Source organism: Tamandua tetradactyla, chromosome 3, assembly GCF_023851605.1.
Source record: "Tamandua tetradactyla isolate mTamTet1 chromosome 3, mTamTet1.pri, whole genome shotgun sequence".
In the NCBI taxonomy this organism is placed as follows: Eukaryota; Metazoa; Chordata; class Mammalia; order Pilosa; family Myrmecophagidae; genus Tamandua; species Tamandua tetradactyla.
The window spans coordinates 29,564,859-29,584,663 of NC_135329.1; the positions used below are offsets into that span (position 1 = coordinate 29,564,859).

General features: G+C 39.6%; 1 protein-coding gene and 1 non-coding gene across 2 annotated transcripts; both read left to right on the forward strand.

Annotated features, from left to right (window-relative positions):
• The first annotated feature begins 206 nt into the window (after positions 1–206).
• On the forward strand, positions 207–19,805 carry PNOC (prepronociceptin). The gene is made up of 3 exons (XM_077151855.1): positions 207–332; positions 16,060–16,441; positions 19,386–19,805. Exons 1-3 carry the CDS (start codon positions 207–209, stop codon positions 19,469–19,471), a joined length of 594 nt encoding a protein of 197 aa, XP_077007970.1. The 3' UTR covers positions 19,472–19,805.
• On the forward strand, positions 625–695 carry TRNAS-GCU (transfer RNA serine (anticodon GCU)). The gene has a single exon. It is a non-coding gene; the product is annotated as a tRNA-Ser (tRNA).

A 19,805-nucleotide genomic window follows, 5' to 3' on the forward strand; every position in this document is an offset into this window, starting at 1 on the left:
TGGGATCAGACCACCTGGACCTCTGACAATCCTCTCCCTCCTGAGAGGTGAATCTCAGGCCCCTGGCTCCATCCCTTCAAAGGAGTTTCTTCCCTGCATCTCCAGCATTAGTGTCTCCATTTCTGACGAGGCTCTATTAAAAATGGCTCAACTAATTGCCACCACCCTCATTTGCATTGTAGCATCCTGCTTTCTGCGCCTGGACCATGAAAACCCTACTTTGTGACCTCCTGCTGCTCAGCCTCTTCTCAAGTGTGTTCAGCAGTTGTCAGAGGGACTGTCTGACCTGCAGAGAGAAGCTCCACTCAACCCTTGACAGCTTCAGCATGCAGGTAAGTCCAGGAGGCTAAGAGGGGACAGCCTTCTCAACTCCACACTCCCTCTTGCAGAGCAGACATGAACCAAGGCCTCTCTCAGAGGCCGCATGACTCCCCAAAGTCACATAGCCAGTAGAAATAGATCAGGGCATCTTTTTGTTGCAAATACTGCAAGATTCCCATTTTGCCACATTCAAATATGGACATATCTGTATTGCGGTTTCGTTCTTTTTATTGCAATAATGCACACTCATTTTAAAGAATTTGACAAATTCAGAAAAGTATAAAAAGAGAAAATCAGGGGGGTGCTAGGGTAGTTCAGTGGTAGAATTCTTGCCTGCTGTGCAGGAGACCCAGGTTCAATTCCTGGTCCATGCACTTCCCCAAAAAACAAATAAGTAAAACAAACAAAACAAAAAATTTAACAAATGGTGCTGCAATAACAGGATACTCACATGGAAAAAATAGTGAAATGTGACCCTGCCACACAGCATACCAAAAAAAGAGAGAAAATAAGAATAACTTTCAATTCTACCAGTCAGAAAAAGAACCCTGCTTTTTCTCACTTATATATCAGGATAATTTTTACATGTCATTAAATATTATTTTTAAATATTTCTTTTTACAAATATAGTATAATTTATTTAACCATTATCCTACTGTTGAAGATATATGCAGCCCTCCATTTTTTGTTATAGATAATTCTACAATGAATATCCAGGTACTAAATACTCTCATTTTTTATTTTCAAATTTGAAGTGCATATCCAGTGTTAAATTTTTGTTCATTAAACAAATTGTTTCCTCAACTCCTTTAGTTTCAGTCTAAATAGTAATTCCTATAAAATCCATGTTACTCAATTATTTTTCCTTTGTAGTCATATAAACTACTTTCAAAAGATGCCAGGTTTCAAACCCCTTAACCTTTTAAAAACAACCCACAGTAACCACTGATCCTAAAGCAAATGTGTATATATATAAACCATGTATACTTTTAAAAATTTTATTCTGTTCCATTTTTTTTTTATTAGAGAAGTAGATTTACAGAAAAATCACACGGAAAATACAGAGCTCCCATATACTCCCTTCACACACAGTTTTTTCTATTACTTTGCTTGAGTATGGTAACTTTATTACAATTAATGGAAGAATATGATTATGATTATACTATTAAATATAGTCCATATTTATACAGCTATATTAGGGTTCACTGTGTTCTACAGTTCTATGGCTTTTAATTTTTATTCTAATAACATATACAACCTAAAATTTCCCCCTTTAACCACATTCAGATATATAATTCAGTGGTGTTAATTACATTCACAGTGTTGTGTTACCATCTGACACCATCCATTCCCAAAACTTTTCCATCATCCCAAACAGAAATTCCGTACCAACCAAAAATTAACTCCCCATTCCTTACTCCCACTTCAGCCCCTGGTAAACTGTATTCTAGTTTCTGACTCTATGAATTTGCTTATTCTAATTATTTCATGTCTGTGAGATTATATAATATTAGTCCTTTTATGTCCGGCATATTTCACCCAACATGATGTCTTCAAGGTTCATTCATATTGTTACATATATTGGAGAAATAATTTTCATTCTTTTATATAGCTGAATAATATTCCATTGTATGTATATATAATATTTTGTTTATCCATTCATCTGTTGATGAACACTTGTGTTGCTTCCATCATTTACAAGTGTGAATAATGCCACTATGAACATCGGTGCACAAATATCTATTCAAGTCCCTGCTTTCAATTCTTTTGAATATATACCTAGAAGTGGGATTGCCAGATCATGTAGTAATTCTATATTTAACTTTCTAAGGAACTGCCAAATGGTCGTCTAGTGGCTGCATCATTTTACATCCCTACCAACAATGAATGAATGCTCCTATTTCTCTACATCCTTTCTAACACTTGTTATTTTCTGTTTTTTTTAATTGTTACCATTTTGGTAGGTTTCAAATGGTACCATTTTGTGGTTTCAATTTGCATTTCCCTAATCGGTAATGATGTTGATCATCTTTCTATGTTCTTATTCACCAATTGCATATCCTCTTTGGAGAAATGTCTATTAGAGTCTTTTGCTCATCTTTAAATTGGGTTGTCTTTTTGTATTAAGTCATAAGATTTCTTTATATATTTTAGATATTAAATCCTTAGCAGATATGTGATTTCCAAATGTGTTCTCCCATTTTCTAGGTTTGTCTTTTTACTTTTATAACGAAGTTCTTTGTGCACAAAAGCTTTTAGTTTGATTAAGTCCTATTTATCTGTTTTTTCTTTTGTTACTCATATTTTTGGTGTAAAGTCCAAGAAACTATTGCCTAATACAAGTTCTTGAAGATGCTTCCCTTTGTTTTCTCCCAGGAGTTTTATAATTTTGGTTCTTATATTTAGGTCTTTGATCCATTTGAGTCCATTTTTGTATATGGTGAGAAATAGGGAACCACCTTCATTCTTTTGCATATGGATATCCAGTTTTCCTGGATAAATTGGCCAATATCACCCTGATACCAAAGACAAAGCTACAATAAGAAAAGCAAATTACAGGCCAATATCTTTTCTGAATACAGATGCAAAAGTCCTTGACAAAATACCAGCAAACCAAATCCAACAGCACATTAAAAGAATTATACACCACGATCAAGTGTGATTTATCCTGTGAATGAAAGGGTGGCTCAACATAGGAAAATACAATTAATGCAATATACCACATTAATAGAACAAAGGCAAAAAAAAAACAAAAAACAAAAAACAACCCACAGGATCATCTCAATTGATGCAGAATACACATTTAACAAGATAAAATTAGGGAGTAGTCCCACTTCAACTTTTTGGAGAAGTTTGAGCAGGACTGGTGTTATTTCTTTTTGGGATATTTGATAAAATTAACCAGTGAAGCCATCTGATCTTGGGTTTTCCTTTGTAGGTTTTTGTTAATGATTCAATTTCTTTATTTGTTATTGAAACGATGTTTTATTGTTGGACTAATGCATCCCGTGGCATCTCCCAGTTCCCAACAATGGAATAGTATATAGCCTGACAGATTCAGGGTCTTCCTGTCCCAGCTCAGTAGTTTTTGAGGCTGTTTTCTATACAATAATAACTATAATCATGAAGAGCATCCCCAGATATCCCATTCAAAGTTAATTTATTCATCTTATTTATTAATTTTGGTCTTTTCTGAGCACCTACTATGTACCAAGTACTGGGCTAGGTTTAGGAATCCATAGGGAGCAGATGGATGGAGCCTGCAACTAGTGGGAGAGAAAACATGATTCCTAGATGATAGAGTAATTAAATGGCACTGGGAAAGCACAGAGCAGTTGACCCCAATCTAGTTTAGTGGGGTAGAGAAATTTGAGTCTATATGACACCTAACAATAGTGGGCAATATGATAAAGGACATATATATGAAAAACCCACAGCCAACATCATATTCAATGGTGAGAGACTGAAAGTCTTCCCCCTAGGATCAGGAATGAGACAAGGATGCCCACTGACACCACTATTATTCAACATTGGGTTAGAAGTTCTAGCTAGAGCAATTAGGCAAGAGAAAGAAATAAAAGACATCCAAATCAGAAAGAAAGTAGTAAAATTCTCATTATTTGCAGATGACATCATCCTATATTTGAAAAATCCCAAAAAATCTACAACAAAGCTACCTAAGCTTATAAACAAATTCAGCAAAGTGGTGGGATACAAGATTAATATGCAAAAATCAGTAGTGTTTCTATACATTATTAATGATCTGAGGAGGCAATTAAGAAAAAATTCCATTCACAATAGCAACTGAAAGAATCAAGTATCTAGGAATTAACTTAGCCAAGGATGTAAAGGTCTTGTACACAGAAAACTACAAAACATTGCTAAAAATAATCAAAGAAGACCTAAATAGCTAAAAAGGCATTCCACATTCACGGATAGGAAAGCTAAATGTTAAGATGTCAGTTCTACCCAAATTGATCTACAAATTCAGTGCAAGACCAATCAAAATTCAAGTAACCTATTTTGTGGAGTTGGAAAAGTTAACTATTAAATTTATTTGGAAGTGAAGGGGGTCTCAAATAGCAAAAAAAAAAAAAAAATCCTACAAAAGAAGAGTGAATTGGGAGGGCTTACACTTCTTGACCTTAAAGCTAATTATAAAGCCACAGTGGTCAAAATAGCATGGTATTGGCACAAAGATAGACATATCAATCAATGGAATCAAATTGAGAGTTCAGAAATAGACCCTCAGATCCATGGTCAATTGATTTTTGACAAGGCCCACAAATCCACTGAACTGAGACTAAATAGTCTCTTCAATAAATGGGACTGGAAGAAATGGATATCCAAATCCAAAAGAATGAAAGAAGACCTACCTCATACCCTATGGCAAAAATTAACTCAAAGTGGATAAAAGACCTAAACATAAGAGCCAGTACTATAAAACCTAAATATTATAGTCAGGACTATAAAACTCCTAGAAGAAAATAGAGGGAAACATCTATTTCCCTGTATTGTTAGGAGGTGGCTTCTTAGAGCTTACACCCAAAGCACGAGCAACAAAAGAAAAAATAGAAAATGTAAACTCCTCAAAATTGAACACTGCTGTGCTTCAAAGGATTTTGTGAGAAAGGTGAAGAGGCAGCCAACTGAATGGGAGGAGAGAACATTTGGTAACCATATATCTGATAAAGGTTTGATATCCAGTACTTAAAAAGAAATCCTACAACTCAACAATAAAATGACAAACAACCCTATTATAAAATAGGCAAAAGATATAAATAGACATTTCTACAAAGAGAAAATACAAATGGCTAAAAATCACATGAAAAGATATTCATCTTCATTAGCTATTAGGGAAATGTAAATCAAAACCACAATGAGTTATTATCTTACACCTACGAGAAGGACCTATTAAACAAAGAGGAAACTACAAATGTTGCAAAGGATGTGGAGAAATAGGTAAACTTATTCACTGCTGGTGGCAATGTAAAATGGTTCAGCCACTGTGGAAGACAGTTTGGCAATTCCTCAGAAAACCAAATATTGAGTTGGCCTTTGACCCAGCAATTCCACCATTCACTATATACCCAGAAGAGCTGAAAGCAAGGACATGAACAGATATTTGCACACCAATGTTCATAGCAGCATTATTCACAATTGCCAAAAGGTAGAAAAAAATCTAAAAGTCCATCAATAGATGAGTGGATAAACAAAATGTGCTATATACATATGATGGAATATTATGCAGCAGTAAGAATTCATGAGGTCCTGAAGCATGAGACAATAGGATGAACTTTAAGGACATAATGGTGAGTTTAATAAGCCAGTCACAAAAGGACAGATATAGTATGATTTCACTAATATGAACTAACTGGAACATGTAAACTCAGAGCCTTAAAATGTAGAATATAGGGAACCTAGAGATAGAAGCTAGGGAAGGGGGAGTGGTTACCTACTATGTACAGAATTGTTAACTAGTTTGAACTTAAATGTTTGGGAATGGATAGAGGTGATGATAGCTCATTATTGGGATTATAAGTAATAGTGATGCATTGTAGGTGAATTTGATCAAAAGTGGTTGTTTAAAGTCTTGTATATAAATAAATTCTTGCATGAACTATTACAAATGTAAGAAAATAATAGAAGGATATATGGGTAAAACATAGCTATTGCAAACTATGGACTATAGTTAATAGTAATCTTTTAATATTCTTTCATTAACAGTAACAAATTTACTACACCAAAATGATGGATTAACAATGTGGGGTGGGGGGGGTAAGGTGTATGGGAGGATTTGGGTTTTATTTTTTTTATCCCTATTTCTGTTCTGGAGTAATAAAAACGTTCTAAAATTGATCATGGGGATGTATGCACAACTATGTGAAGATACTGTGAGCCACTGATTGTATACTTTAGATTGTTTGTGTGATGTATGAATAAATTTCAATAAAATTGAAAAAGGGAAAAAAAAGGTGAGTGGGAGTGAAGGGGCAGGGAAGCATGTCCTAGGCGCCCATGTGGCAGAGAGGGGATGGGAGTGGATGGAAACATGTGTAAAGGCCTATAGTATAGAAAGTGTGGACATTTAAAGAACTGGAAAAAACTGAGTTTGGCTAGATACAGAGATTCACATGTCTTTTCTGTGCCACAGCCCAAAGCTGCTTTTGAGGCCACCTCAGACTGGCCCAGAGGGGGTTAAAAGTTCACCCAAGTTTACATAGAAATCATGATAGAGTTGATTAAGCAATAATTTTATAATCACCAAACTATTAAGGTTTTTGCTTGTGCCATAGATAAAACTAAAGATTATACAGAATTCTTGAATCCTAGCTTTAACTCCAACACTTTACCTGCTCCCCAAACTATTAGGAACTTAACTATAGGAATAATCCTGATTCTGCTCTAATGTATCTTTTACAAAGTAAATTGAAATTCCTAAGTAGGTGATTTATTTGTAATAATCACGCCAGATTGTGAAACACTAGTTGCTCTCCCACCCTCTTAGGCACTGTTGTAGTGTCCTTGACTGCTTAAGCAAATACCATGAAATGTCTCAGCTTAAATAATGGGAATTTATTAGCTCACGGTTTTGAGGCTAGGGGAAAGTCCAAATCAAGGCATCATCAAGGCCATGCTTTCTTCCCAAAGATCATGGCATTTTGGTGCTGGCTGCTGGCAATCCTTGGCTCCTCTGTCACATGGCAATGCATATGGCAGCCTCTCCCGGCCTCTCCATTCTCTTCCGGGCTCTACTGAATTTCAGCTTCTTGCTTTCTGTGGCTTTCTCTTTATATCCAGCTGAATTTCATTCCGCTTATTAAGGACTCCATTAAGAGGATTAAGACCCATCCTGATTGAGGTAGGCCAACCTTAATTGAAGTAATCTCATCAAAAGTCATACTTACAATGTGTTCACACCCACAAAAGGGATTAAGTTTATTAACATGTTTTTCTGGGATACATATAGCTCCAAACAGCAACAGACACCATAAACTTGGGTTGCCCTGTATTATAGATGATGGATGCCACTGACATAAATTATCTCCAGTTTCCTTATCACCATTTCAGAATGTCTGTTTTCTACCCCACCACCCTCCTATCTGTGCTCTTTCCCCTTTCTTCTTCCTCCTTTCTTTGTATGCTTAATTTTCTTCCCAAGCATTCTTCTTTTTTCCCATCTCCCACTTGCTTTTCTTTCCCTTCATTGTCATGTTTCCTGAAAGAATAATCTACACTTGAACTTTGACTTCCTTGCCTTTCAGTCTCTCTGAGGTTACCAGCAACTCCTGATTACCAAATCTTCCTTCCCCTTTTCCTCTGTGCAACATTTGATCTTGTTGGTCAGCTCCTCCTTTAGGAACCCCACCCTACTCCTATCCTTCACTCTTATCCTCTCTTGGTGAAATTTCCTGGTCCTCTTCCCACCACTGACTGTTCTTTTCCTGCTTCCCATGTTGGCTTCTGTTCTTCTCCCCAAACCCTAAATATAAATGATTCCCAAGATTTCCTGCTTCTTATTCCAATGTACTTGTTCCCTCTGAGAGTCCAGCCATACATTCCACACCTTCAGCTCTTCCAGAGCTGCAGGTAACTTCCAACTGTACACTCCTGACCTACTCTCTGCTCAGCTCCAGACCCACATTCCTAAACACTTTCCATAGTTACCAGAGATCCTACCTTCCCTCACTGACCTTCCAACTGCTCTGGGAACATTCCTGCCATTTTTGTACATGCCTTTCTCTCCTCCCTCATCTGATAAATCAGACACATACTTCAAAAGCCAGCTTAAGTTTCACCTCTTAGAAAATTTTCTTGATTTTTCCACTTGCCTACAAAAGAGTCAACCACTCCTTCCTTTGTGCTTTGACTGTGTTTTGCATTTGCAGGCACCTCACTCACTGAAAGTGTAAGCTTCCTTCACTTATGGATCTGGGTATCCCCGGGACTGAGCACAGTGTGTGGCACAGAGTAGTGCTCAGTAGATTTGTCCTGCAGAAACTGTAAGATAGTCCCATTTAATCTCATATCAGGCACATCCACTGCCAACTTGGAAGACTTTTTACATTGGGGTCTTTCAAAACCAGTAAATTTGGAGTGTGCTTCCATTTCTCCATATCTTAAATCCATGGGGTCCAGCCAATGTTGTTATATTTACTTCTTTGAAAATGGACCAGTTATAGCCTTATCATGATGGATAAAACCTTTATAATCCCTTCTAATCCCCCAGAAGAACTGGACACGTGGTTGTTTTTGTTCTAGTTTGTACTCACTTTTAATCTATTTTAAAATTTGTAATGGAATATCTAGAAAACTGTAGGCAACCACATCTCATTTTCAAATCTATGTAATCCCTTCAGTATATCCACACTGAATAGCAGGGAGGGGCTCAGATATTTTGTTGAGGGACACCTTCCCAAACCTTCTTCTAAGTTACGTGAGCCTAGCCTTCATCAAGAGTTCCTTTATTTCTCACCCCAGTTAGATGCTCCAATTATGGGTGCCTTTTCATTAGACTATAATTTTTGTTGGTAAATAACCACGCCCCCAAATCCATTTCAGTGTGCTGGGCTGTAACTTAACTGTGAAAAATACCCCATTAACTCAAGACAAAAAAAAAAAATGCCTAGATTCATTGAGTTATTTTAGTGACAAAGGAGAAGGTAACTCTCAAGAAAGTTAGGGAAATTTTATTCAAAACTCTACAGCATAATAAACTACTGCTACAACCCAGCTCTGTCCTAAGACCAAAGAATACACCTGGCATGGAGTTCAGCATGAGTTTATTAGGACTTATGAACAAGAGAAGATCTTCCAGGGTGGCAGCTGGCCATGGAAAATGAAGATTAGTTCTCTGCAAAAGGCAGAGAGTGCTAGAGGGCAGCTTATAAGGGTTCAGGACATGGAAATGTCATAGCATGTGACAACTCAGTTTCAGCAGGGTCTGGTGACACAGGGGTTTGGAGATTTGTTATCAGCAGTGATCAGGGTAGGGGAATTTCAGTGCCTTACTGACAATATCATTTGTACATTCTTTTCCCCCGAGGGGGTCTGATGACCTTTTATGTGTGTTCAGGTCATATAGGCAGCTACGTGCAATTATCCTGCACTCAAAATGGAGGAAAATTCTCTCAATATCAAGGGGAATCCCAGACCCTGGATCCCCACAACTATATTCTGGCAGTTCTTTCTATCTCTAATAAATGAAAAGTCTTAGCAGTTGATTTGCAGTAGGAGTTATTATGTTTGTCTTCTTTCCTATTCATCAGTTGGCCTACTAGTGTTAGCCCTCAGATAATCTAGCAGAACCTTCTAAAGCTAATAGCTTTCAAATGTGTCTTGGCCAGAAATGATTTGACTCTTTAGTGGCAGAAACTTGGCAGTCTCTAATAGCATCATATGCCTTTTCTCTACTTAGTACTCTAGTCTCTGATCCCAGACGTCCAAATGGCCCTTTGCTCAGTTCACTACAAACCCAGCTTTATAGATCAATTTGGCACCAGTCAGAGACTTTCCAGATGCTCATCAACACTCTGGCTTAATATAGCAGTGTCATCAGTATGGGTGGTGCAAATGTGTCCAGCTTAGTTAATAGGTGCAAATGTGTCCAGCTCACTTAATAGGCCATTAACTCATCTCTGGAAAGAGGCTGAAGTCTCCCTCCGAGCAGAGGGTTAGACATTAAGCTCATATGCCCATCTGGTGTTACAAATGCTGCTTTGACTATGGATTCCTCATATTTGCCCAAAACTTCTCTTAAATCAAAAGTTGAGACGATTTTGTTAGTACCTAATTCACCTAACAGTATGTCAAGACTGGATATGGGCTGTGCTTCTGATTTGATTATGGAATTTCACTTTCTATAAATGACACAAAATCTAATTACCTTCTGGGCTTAGAAACTCAGGGGCTCACAGAAGATCTAATAGCCTCTAGGTTTAACAACTCATCAACCTGTTTCTGTAAACTCAAGTAGCAGAATAATTCAACAATGATTTTGAAGCTGCTATGCTGGGAGGATTGTACCAGGTTTGCTCAAAGGTTCATTTCAGCTCCAAAATTCTCCAGTTCTATGGGCTTTTACAATGCTACACGGGCTTGCCTGCTTTCTTGTTGACTCTGAACAGCAGGATCACTCAAACTCACCACTATCAACATTTCAGGCTGGATAATTCTTTGTTAAGGCAGATGTTTAGCAGCATCCCCACGCCACACCTAAATGCCAGTAGCAACCCCTCCCTCCATTGTGACAACCAAAAATGTATCCAGATATTGCCAAATGTCCCCCGGGGGCAAAATTTCTCCCTAGTTTAGAACCATTGCTGTAGTGTAATAACCCAATAGGATTGTGATCTGAAAAAAAAAAAAGGGCTGCTAATTTGTTCTACTGGCTTTCTTTAGAGTATTTCAGGAACAGGCTAAGTACAGACCAAAGTGACTTTCTCTGAAGGAATAATCTCTGACCACCATGTTCCATAATGGCCTTTTCCTCCTCAGAACGAGTTCCAAAGGAGGAAATTTCAAAGTGGATTACAGCCTTAGAATCACCTGGGGTGCTTTTATAAAATGCAGATTCCTGGAACCCACTCTTGATTTACTGAATCAGAATCTCAAGGGATGTGGCCCCCAAATTTGCATTCTAACAAACTCCTGCAACAATTCTTTTAGACGCTGAAATTTGCAACTCCATTGTTCTAAGTCAGCCCATTCCATATATGAAAGCTGCCAATCATTTTTTCATACCCAGTGACATTATGGGTGTCAAAAAGTGGTTTCTCAGGTGCACAGGTGGCTCAGTGGTAGAATGCTCACTTTTCATGCAGGATACCCAGGTATGATTCCTGGACCATGAACACCACCCCTACCCCCCAAAAAAGTGGTTTCTCTATGTATCTCTGCTGAGTTTGCACTGACCATGTGTTAGTTCTGTCAGCAACTATTTTCCATCTGTTAAGTAGCTCTGGAGGAAATCTAATTGGAAAAGATACGCTCATAGAAACCATGGCTTGAATACCAGTAAGGGCCAATATTACTGCCTTGGGGAAACAGGCAGATTTAGGAAAGGAAATCCTTTGGAAACCTCACAGAGAAGGAGAATAGCATCCTGCAGGATACTGTCTCTTTCTCCTCTCTAGTCCGGAGGGAAAAAAATGTAATATTCCCATCAGAACCTTTTGGTCTCATAGGATCCTTATTCTGGTATTAATTTCCACCAGTTAATATTGCAAACAGGTAGTTAAGTAGGAGATGTCCTGGGTTGGAAATTAAGACTTTTGAGTTCTTGTTCAGGTTTTATTATTGTCAAACAGTGTAATTCTGGGCACATTACTGAACCCCATCATAACATGCAAAAACAGGAGTACATCAGTGATTCCCAAACCAAGGCAAATATCAGAATTAACTGAGGAGCTTTTTGAAAATAAGTTTTCCTGTCTCTATATCTCAGGGGTTTAATTGGGTCTTGAAATTCTTTGTTACAAAAGCTCTGCAGATAATCTGGGTTCACACCCAGGTTTGAGACCCATTGGACCAGCAGTTGTTTAAGGTCCCTCCTGGTGCTAACATACTATGAAATGCTTGCCTGATACACAAAAAGATCTGGAACAATCTCCCAGCATAACCATTGGGCGACTTCAGCTGTACAATCCCTCCTTTTGCCTGTTGATTTCTTCAATTTCACATACTCTCTACTGGGCTCCACTTTGTATCCCTGGCTTTAGATGCCTGGAATGCATACAGACCCTTCCTATTTAACTTACAGCTAAAGAGGTCCTTCACCTGGAAACCCATGGATGGGCTTTAAAAGATCTGTGAACTCTCTAAAAATTATATGCAAATTTGACATTAGTTTTATTTATATGATAAAAGGGTGGGTCCATAATTTTTATTACATTGTCAAAAGCGCCTATGTCCCTAAAAAAGGTTAACAACCTTGTTGTAAAGGGACAGATAAACAAAGAGTTGCAGGAGGGAAACAGGTGCTGTATCAGAAGGATGTACTAAGTGCTAGGGGAGTTGAAGTTCTGTTTGCAATGAGCTGCAATTCCTGTTCTGCTAGTGAATCCTTTTCTCATTTTCTTTTTATTTTCTTCATTTTTACTCTTAGCTAAGTACAAGGTAGCTTCTTGATTAATTTGAGCTCGGCTACACAAACCTTTATTGAAACCCTGCTACTAGGGATGGAAAAGATTCCTGTAAGGGATTCCCACAAGGGACTCAAACATGAGAAAGATGTGATCCCTGACTTGTCACATTCTGCCTCACAAGGTATTAAAACTCTATTAAGGGTGGTACAATGGTGGCTCAGCAAGCAGAATTCTCACCTGTCATGCTGGAGACTGGGGTCTGATTTCCAGAGCCTGCCAATGGGGAAAAAAAAAACTATATTAAGCATTAAAATGTCCACAAAAGCAATATAAAGTCATGTGGGAACACAGAAGCAGAAGAGAGCAATTCTGTTCTGGGAGATTGAGGAAGATTCCAGAAAGGAAGAGCACGGAGCTCGAGAGAGCCCCAAAAGATGGATAGAAGGAGATCATTCCAACATAGGAAACAGAGTGAGAAAAGGCAAGGAGGTGAGAAAAGGTTTGAGGCATTAGGAGCTGTCCCAAATGCTTGAAGGGAGGTATGTGCAGAGGAATATGAAATAAGATTTGAAAAGGTAGACTGGAACCAGACAGTGGAGAGATCTGAAGGCTCTGCTCAATATTATTTTATGGAGAAAGGCAAAAAACTGTGGGCAAAGTAACAACACAATTAGAGTTATTCTTTGGAAGAGTACTCTGCCAGAAGTATAAAATGGATTGGAGAGGCAATGATGGACAATTCAATTAGGAAGCCAGGACAACCTAAAAGGCAATGAATGAAGTCTGGACTAAGGCAGTAGCAGAGGTAAGGAAAGGAGGAAACAAACATGTATACTAATTGGATTGGGGGTGGGGGTGGAATGGAGATTAGAGAGAAAGAAGTTAAAGATAAACCCAGGGTTTTAAATTTGAGTAATCTGGGAAATAGTGTGTCTAGAGACCAAGCAGAGGGTATGTTTGGGGTAGGTAGAGTATACCAGATAGGAATTACTTCACCTGCTAGTAACAAAGACCTAAAGCAACATTGGCTTAAATAAAACAGAGATTTGATGCCTCATAAATGAGCTCAGGAAGTAGAAAGCCCAGGGCTGGTGTGCAGCTCCATGATATCATCAGTGTCCCAGACTCCTTCTCTCTTTCCACTCCAGAAAAGAGAGATGCTTCCATCCTGAGTCACCTTATGATTTCAAGATGACCAACTAAGCGCCAGCCAAAGTATTCACCTTCTAAGCAGGAAACTGGAGGAAGGGGGAAAATGATGCTTTTCCCAGCTAAGTCACCTCCCTACTCTTCCGGAAGCCCCACCTGATCGCTTCCATGTATATGTATGTCATTGGCCACTTCTGCATATAAAGGAGGTTGGGAAACATATATGTTGCCTCTAGGACTAAAACCAGTGTTCTATTAGTAAGGAATCAAGAAGACAAATATGAGATAGGCTGCAGTAGTCTATGCCTCAGAAGAGAAAATGGGTTTCATTGTTAACAAGTAGCACTTAACATGCTAGTCAGACATTTTGGTCAGGGATCAGCGAAGTGTCTAGGGTTCAGGAGATATCAGATGCTAGAAGTAGAGAATTGGGGTGCCCTGATGGAAGTGATGACTGAAATCACAGAAATGAACAAAGTCAGCAAGGAACAGAGTGTAAAGTGAGAAGAAAAGTTTAAAGTTAAAGTCTTAGGAATGGAGTGGGGAAAAAGCACAAACAGTCTGAGAGGTGAATGCAACATCGGAGAGTTGGAAGAAGGAGGGTGTGGTCCATACTGTCAAATGCTGTAGGCCCAGGAGAGTGAGAACTAACCAGGGCCTTTGTATCTAATGTCTGGGAAGTCACTTGTTATCCCCAAGAAGGCAGATTTAGTGGAGTGGACTAGGGTGGAAACCAGATTTCATGAAGTCGAGAAGTAAATGGAAGCTACTGAAAAGGAGGTATCAAATGCAGGCCACATCTTGGAGAAACCTGGCAGTGACAAAAAACGGTTGGAGAGAAGGGTGACAAAGGCTGGCAAGAGAAATGGGATTGATGGCAGTGTTTTTTAGGGTGAGGGGAAAGGATCTGTGAGGTTTATGACCTAAACTGCCTTTACATCTCACTCCTTGGTTAAGGGTCAACTTGGAAAGCCTGCCCACAGAAGCACCTGTACCACGGTAAACACTTGCATGAGTGTTTTGGATCCACGTATAGGGTCTATGGGGCACACAAACCAGTCTTGTGATGTCCTACATATACCCAGACAGAGCAGTAACTCTTGGTACCCCCAAAACCTGGTAAGAGCGTCAAGCTTTGAAAAACAGCTCTGCACCATCCTGCAGACCCACTGTGGTGGTTTGAAGCTGTATGTAACCCTGAAAAATGTTAATCTAGTCCTGTGGATGCAAACCCATTGTAAATAGGACCTTTTGATGAGGTTACTTCAGTTAAGGTGTGGCCCAGGAAGGGTCTTAATCCTATTACTGGAGTGCATTACAAGAGAATGAAATGCAGAGAGAGAAAGGGCATGGAAGCAAGAAACTGAAATCAACAAAACCCAGAAGAGAAGGGAGACACTGAAGATGCCACCATGTGCTTTACCATGTGGCAGAGGAGGCAACAACTCTCATTTGATGCCTTGATTTGAACATTATCTTGGCCTAAAAACTGTAAGCAATAAATTCCCATTGTTTAAGCCTATCCATGTCATGGTATTTGCAGGAGCAGCCTAGGAAACTAAAACACCCATGATGGCAGGATTAGGTTGAGATGAAGTTTCCATATGGTTAAGACCAGAAACACAGATGAGAATCAGAGGTGATGCCAAAACAGCAAATAAGAAGACAAGTGGAAGGAGACGCTTCCAGGAGACCCCATCAGAGAGGGGAATTTGGGGGGGGACCAGGGAGTCATGTCAGGAACAGTCAGAAGGAGCTGGAGAAAAATCATGGTCAGACTGGAAGTCTAGACTAGAAGTTGGTGGTGTTGAAGAGGCAGAGCCACAGCAGACAGTTCTCCAGGGACGTGCAGAGATATCTCTTTCCCAACCTGAAACTGGAATGCAAGTTTAGCCTTAAATGCCTAACCTGCCTACCTCCCCCACAATCTTGACCCTTTTTTCTATAAATGATGCATAGTGATGACTAGTACATATGGGATGGAAAAATAATAACAGCAGTATTAAGCTCTACGTGGTGACCTTAAAATAAGCATGCAGATTTAAATACATACTTTAACGTGCCCAATTTCTTAAAATAATCTGGCTCCCCCAAGTCTGTTGAGAGAGCAAAATAAAATTAATTTTTTAGAGGTGGTCCTCACAAGCTGTGCTTGGCTCCAAAAACTCAATTAGGGATATAATAGGATGCAGGTTTTTGACACATTCATTCTGTACTAACTTGCTGTATCTACCTTGGGAGGGTTAACATCATCTCTCTGAGCCCTGTTTGTTTGTAAAATGTCCAAGTTTCACCTGATGGTTCTCTGATTATTTGCAATTCTGAAAGTCTATGAGCCTAAATAACTACATATAAAACTGTTAACACTATTTGGAAATAGATGCTTTGAAAACACTTGCATTAGTATAGATACAGATTATAAGAGGGATTTTTCTCCTCCATTGCTTTGGATTAACAGAGGTCCCTGTTTCTTTTTCCTTTCTCCCACCTCTGTCTTTGGCAGGTGTGCATCCTTGAGTGTGAAGGGAAGGTCTTCCCAAGCCCTCTCCGGACTCCATGCACCAAGGTCATGAGCAGGGATTCCTGGCAGCTCAGCCTTACTGACCCAGCTGCTCTCTATCAGCCAAGAGCATCTGAGATACAGAATCTGAAGCGAATGCCCCGTGTTCGGAGCCTATTCCAAGAGCAGGAAGAGACAGAGCCTGGCATGGATGAGGCTGGGGAAATGGAGCAGAAGCAGCTGCAGAAGAGGTTCGGGGGCTTCACTGGGGCCCGGAAGTCGGCCCGGAAGTTGGCCAACCAGAAGCGATTCAGTGAGTTTATGAGGCAGTACCTCGTCCTGAGCCTGCAGTCCAGCCAGCGCCGGCGCACCCTGCACCAGAATGGTAATGCGTAGCCAGAAGGGGAAGCCCCCCAGCTGTACCATCCACTTCAAACCATGAGTGAGTTGGGCACAAATGAGCTGGGGGCCAGAAGAAACTCACACACACAACTGCCTTAGCCTTTCTCCAGTACTAGAAGAACATTGCCCCCCCCCCACCACCACCACCAAAATGCACACACACCTCACAGAACCTCAAGGAGTACCACTCCTGGAGGAAGCTGTGAGGTAAATTCACCTTCCTGCTACCTGGGAAGACTAAAAGACCCATTTTTTTTCCCCTAGGAAGATTTTTCTAGAATTGCTCCTTGAGGCTAGCCACTTCCATTTAGACCTTAATTACCATGGCAATAGTGGTAGTATGTTAAGGAAACTACTTCCTCTGTATGTCTTCAGGAGTTTAGTTGCTGTGGGGACCATTGAGTGGGCAAAAAATACCCTATCCGGTTACCATAGCAACCATTCAGCTTACCTTTCCTCAGAGACTCAATCCCAAGAACTAATAGCTGGACCTACTCTTGGCCTTTTGCAAAGAACCTGATTACTGTGGTTATGATGCTGCTATCTCTTCTTCAAAGACAGCTTATCAATCCTCTATCCCCTTCTCCCTGAGTCTCAAGGTGACTGGACTCCATGGAAACCATGAAACTTGCCCACTCTCCACCAGTCAAGGAGTTCATGTTAGGACTAGTAGTTATGCTTTCTACTTTTCTCTCAGTCATCTGCCCATCCTATACCTTGCCAGAGATGGACAGATCCCATGTGGCCAATGGCATCTTTACTGAACAAGGCTTTGAGAATTTTGTCCAACTGATCTAGTGGCCTTTAGGGATCCACTGTCTTTCCTCACCTTTCACTTCTTTCCAGGGTTCCATTTTTGTTCGCCTTTATTCCTCTCTCCCTTCTTTGTACTCCCTTTCTTCTGGTCTGCTCCCAATCATATTCTCATACATGTCCATATAATGCATGTGTATGTTTATATATGTACTTATAATACATATCAGCTAATATACATCAAAGCTCTTAGTTCATTGCTTGATCATTACAAACCCAACTTTCCTTAGTCCAGCAATCACTACATAACTTTGAACAGCACTGGGAACTAACACAATGAAATTTTCTGAAAATCTAAGAAACTCCTAACCTACAAGCATATGTGCCTTAATCTGTACATGGAAATACAATCATCTAAAGAATCCATTCCTCTCCTTAAACAGCCTAGAAACTTATCCTCATGCAAAGAACTAGTCAGTCCATCAAAATCATTCCAAATTATGACCTAAATTGGGCTTTTCCCTGATCCTCAAAGGTATTAAAGAAAAAAGAATATGTGTAATGTTTTATTTTGCTTCCCACAAATAAAAAATACCAGATCATGAATAATCTGCCTCCAAAATATATTAATTCAAAGTATATTAATAAATGTGTTAATCTTTTGCCCCCACTTTTCAGCATGGGGGCAGCCCACATAGCTCTTTGCAGGTAGGTAAGTTTGTTTGCAAAAGGCCCATTGCCAAATATGGACATTGCATTAAGTTGTGAGAAGGCTGCTGTGTTTATTTTAGCAGAATGACTAATCCCCAAAGGCCCTGAATTAATCTGCACTCTGTTTTTGAAGTCATACTTTTGGATCCTTAACAAGCATTCTAAACTTATCTGCACATTACCTAATAGTAAATCTTTCAGAAGTGACATATACTGAATTCTTTCAAATCTTAAAAGTGTTATTCTTTAAAGTTACTTTAAGGGACATTGAATTCTGAACTACAATTTTCTTTACCTAAAGACAGTTTAAAATCAGTCACATTAGCAAGAATCAATCCGTTAAAAAAAAAAACTGTCACCCTATTCAGGTAATTGACTTTTCTAATTTTCTATCATGCTCCCAACTGTGATAGACTGAAACAGAGCTGGTAACTAGCCTCTGTCTGCTACTTTGCTCAAGATGTCAAGTTCTTAAATGGGAAACATTAACCAGCTCATTTGGGTATTAGTCATTGTTCTCCTTTCTCCTTCTGCAACCATCTCTCTGTTTCTTTACCCCATGCATTCATGGTTGCTGAGTTCCAATATGTATATGTATTATGAGTCTTAATTCATATTCACACACCTCTACCTGCTTGACACATAATTATAATTTCTCCATCTTGAGGGACTCCTGTTGCCAAAGCTGTTCTTGACTTCTACAATAACAAATGCCAATCTATACTTCTATGGTTGGGTGGAAATGGGGCCACATAGCACTGGCATGGGATAATTAACCCTATTCAGAAAATGTAATGATGTTCTAGGAAGGAGGGGAATGGGGTCAAGGACCAGAAAAACTGTGAAATAGGCACAATTGGTTTTGGTATCTCCCTTCTCTTTCTCTGACCCTAGTACTGCTCTCCTGTCTTCCACTGGCCCTTCTAGACAGTAGAAAGTGAGCAGATTCATTCGTAGCGAGTTATTTGTGATACCAGGCTTAAAGAGACTTGTGATATAAGAGAATTATAAATGAGGATGCTATTTACCTGAAAGAAGTGAATTGTTAAATAAGCAATTCCAAATACCAGGGAATAAGAGAAACTGCTTTTGTGCAGAGGCCCTATGGCTATGCCTTTCAAATTATAACTCAAGGTTGGGCCACGGTGGCTCAGTAGGCAAGAATGCTTGCCTGCCATGCCAGAGGACCCGGGTTCGATTCCTGGTGCCTGCCCATGTAAAAAAAAAAAAAAGTTACAACTCAAAGACTTTTCTTTATTCTATTAGTCTGACAACAGACTCAGAGCCAAGGGAAACGGATATGTGGAGGGAGTTAGGGAACCCTCTGCTTTGTTAGTGATTATTTATTGGTTTGGTGGCCTTTCTTTGCCTCTTTTTGATCGTTTCAGTCACTAGGACACATAGGACTAAAGGGTCAGGAAAAACTATTGAGTTTGCCATTTTAATCATTTCTGTCTCCCCAGGTGTCAGGGTGATCCCCCAAACAGCATGTCTCCAGTCCCAGTCCTGCCGGCCGAGAATCAGGATTCCTTCTTCCCCAAGGCTCTGAGCAGCTGCAGGCTTTGTGGGCTTTGCTTCCAGGTCTCCGCCCCCAGAGAGCAGAGTCTCTATGTCTGATTTGTCTCCCCTCACCTCTCCATGGCATGTTTTACAACAATTCTGTTGCTTCATCAGAGTGTATTTTTGTAATTCCTCCAGCTGACATCGAAATGGCCCCATCTTTCCTTCTCACCTGCTTCTTTCCTGTTCTAGGGGTGGGTTAAAGGAATATGATCAATCAAATACACAAGCCTGGGGTTTTGACTTGTCACTGCCATAACTTGTTTGTAAAAAAGCTGTTCTTTTTGACTGTTTTAAACAAGTATTTCTCCATTAAACTTCTA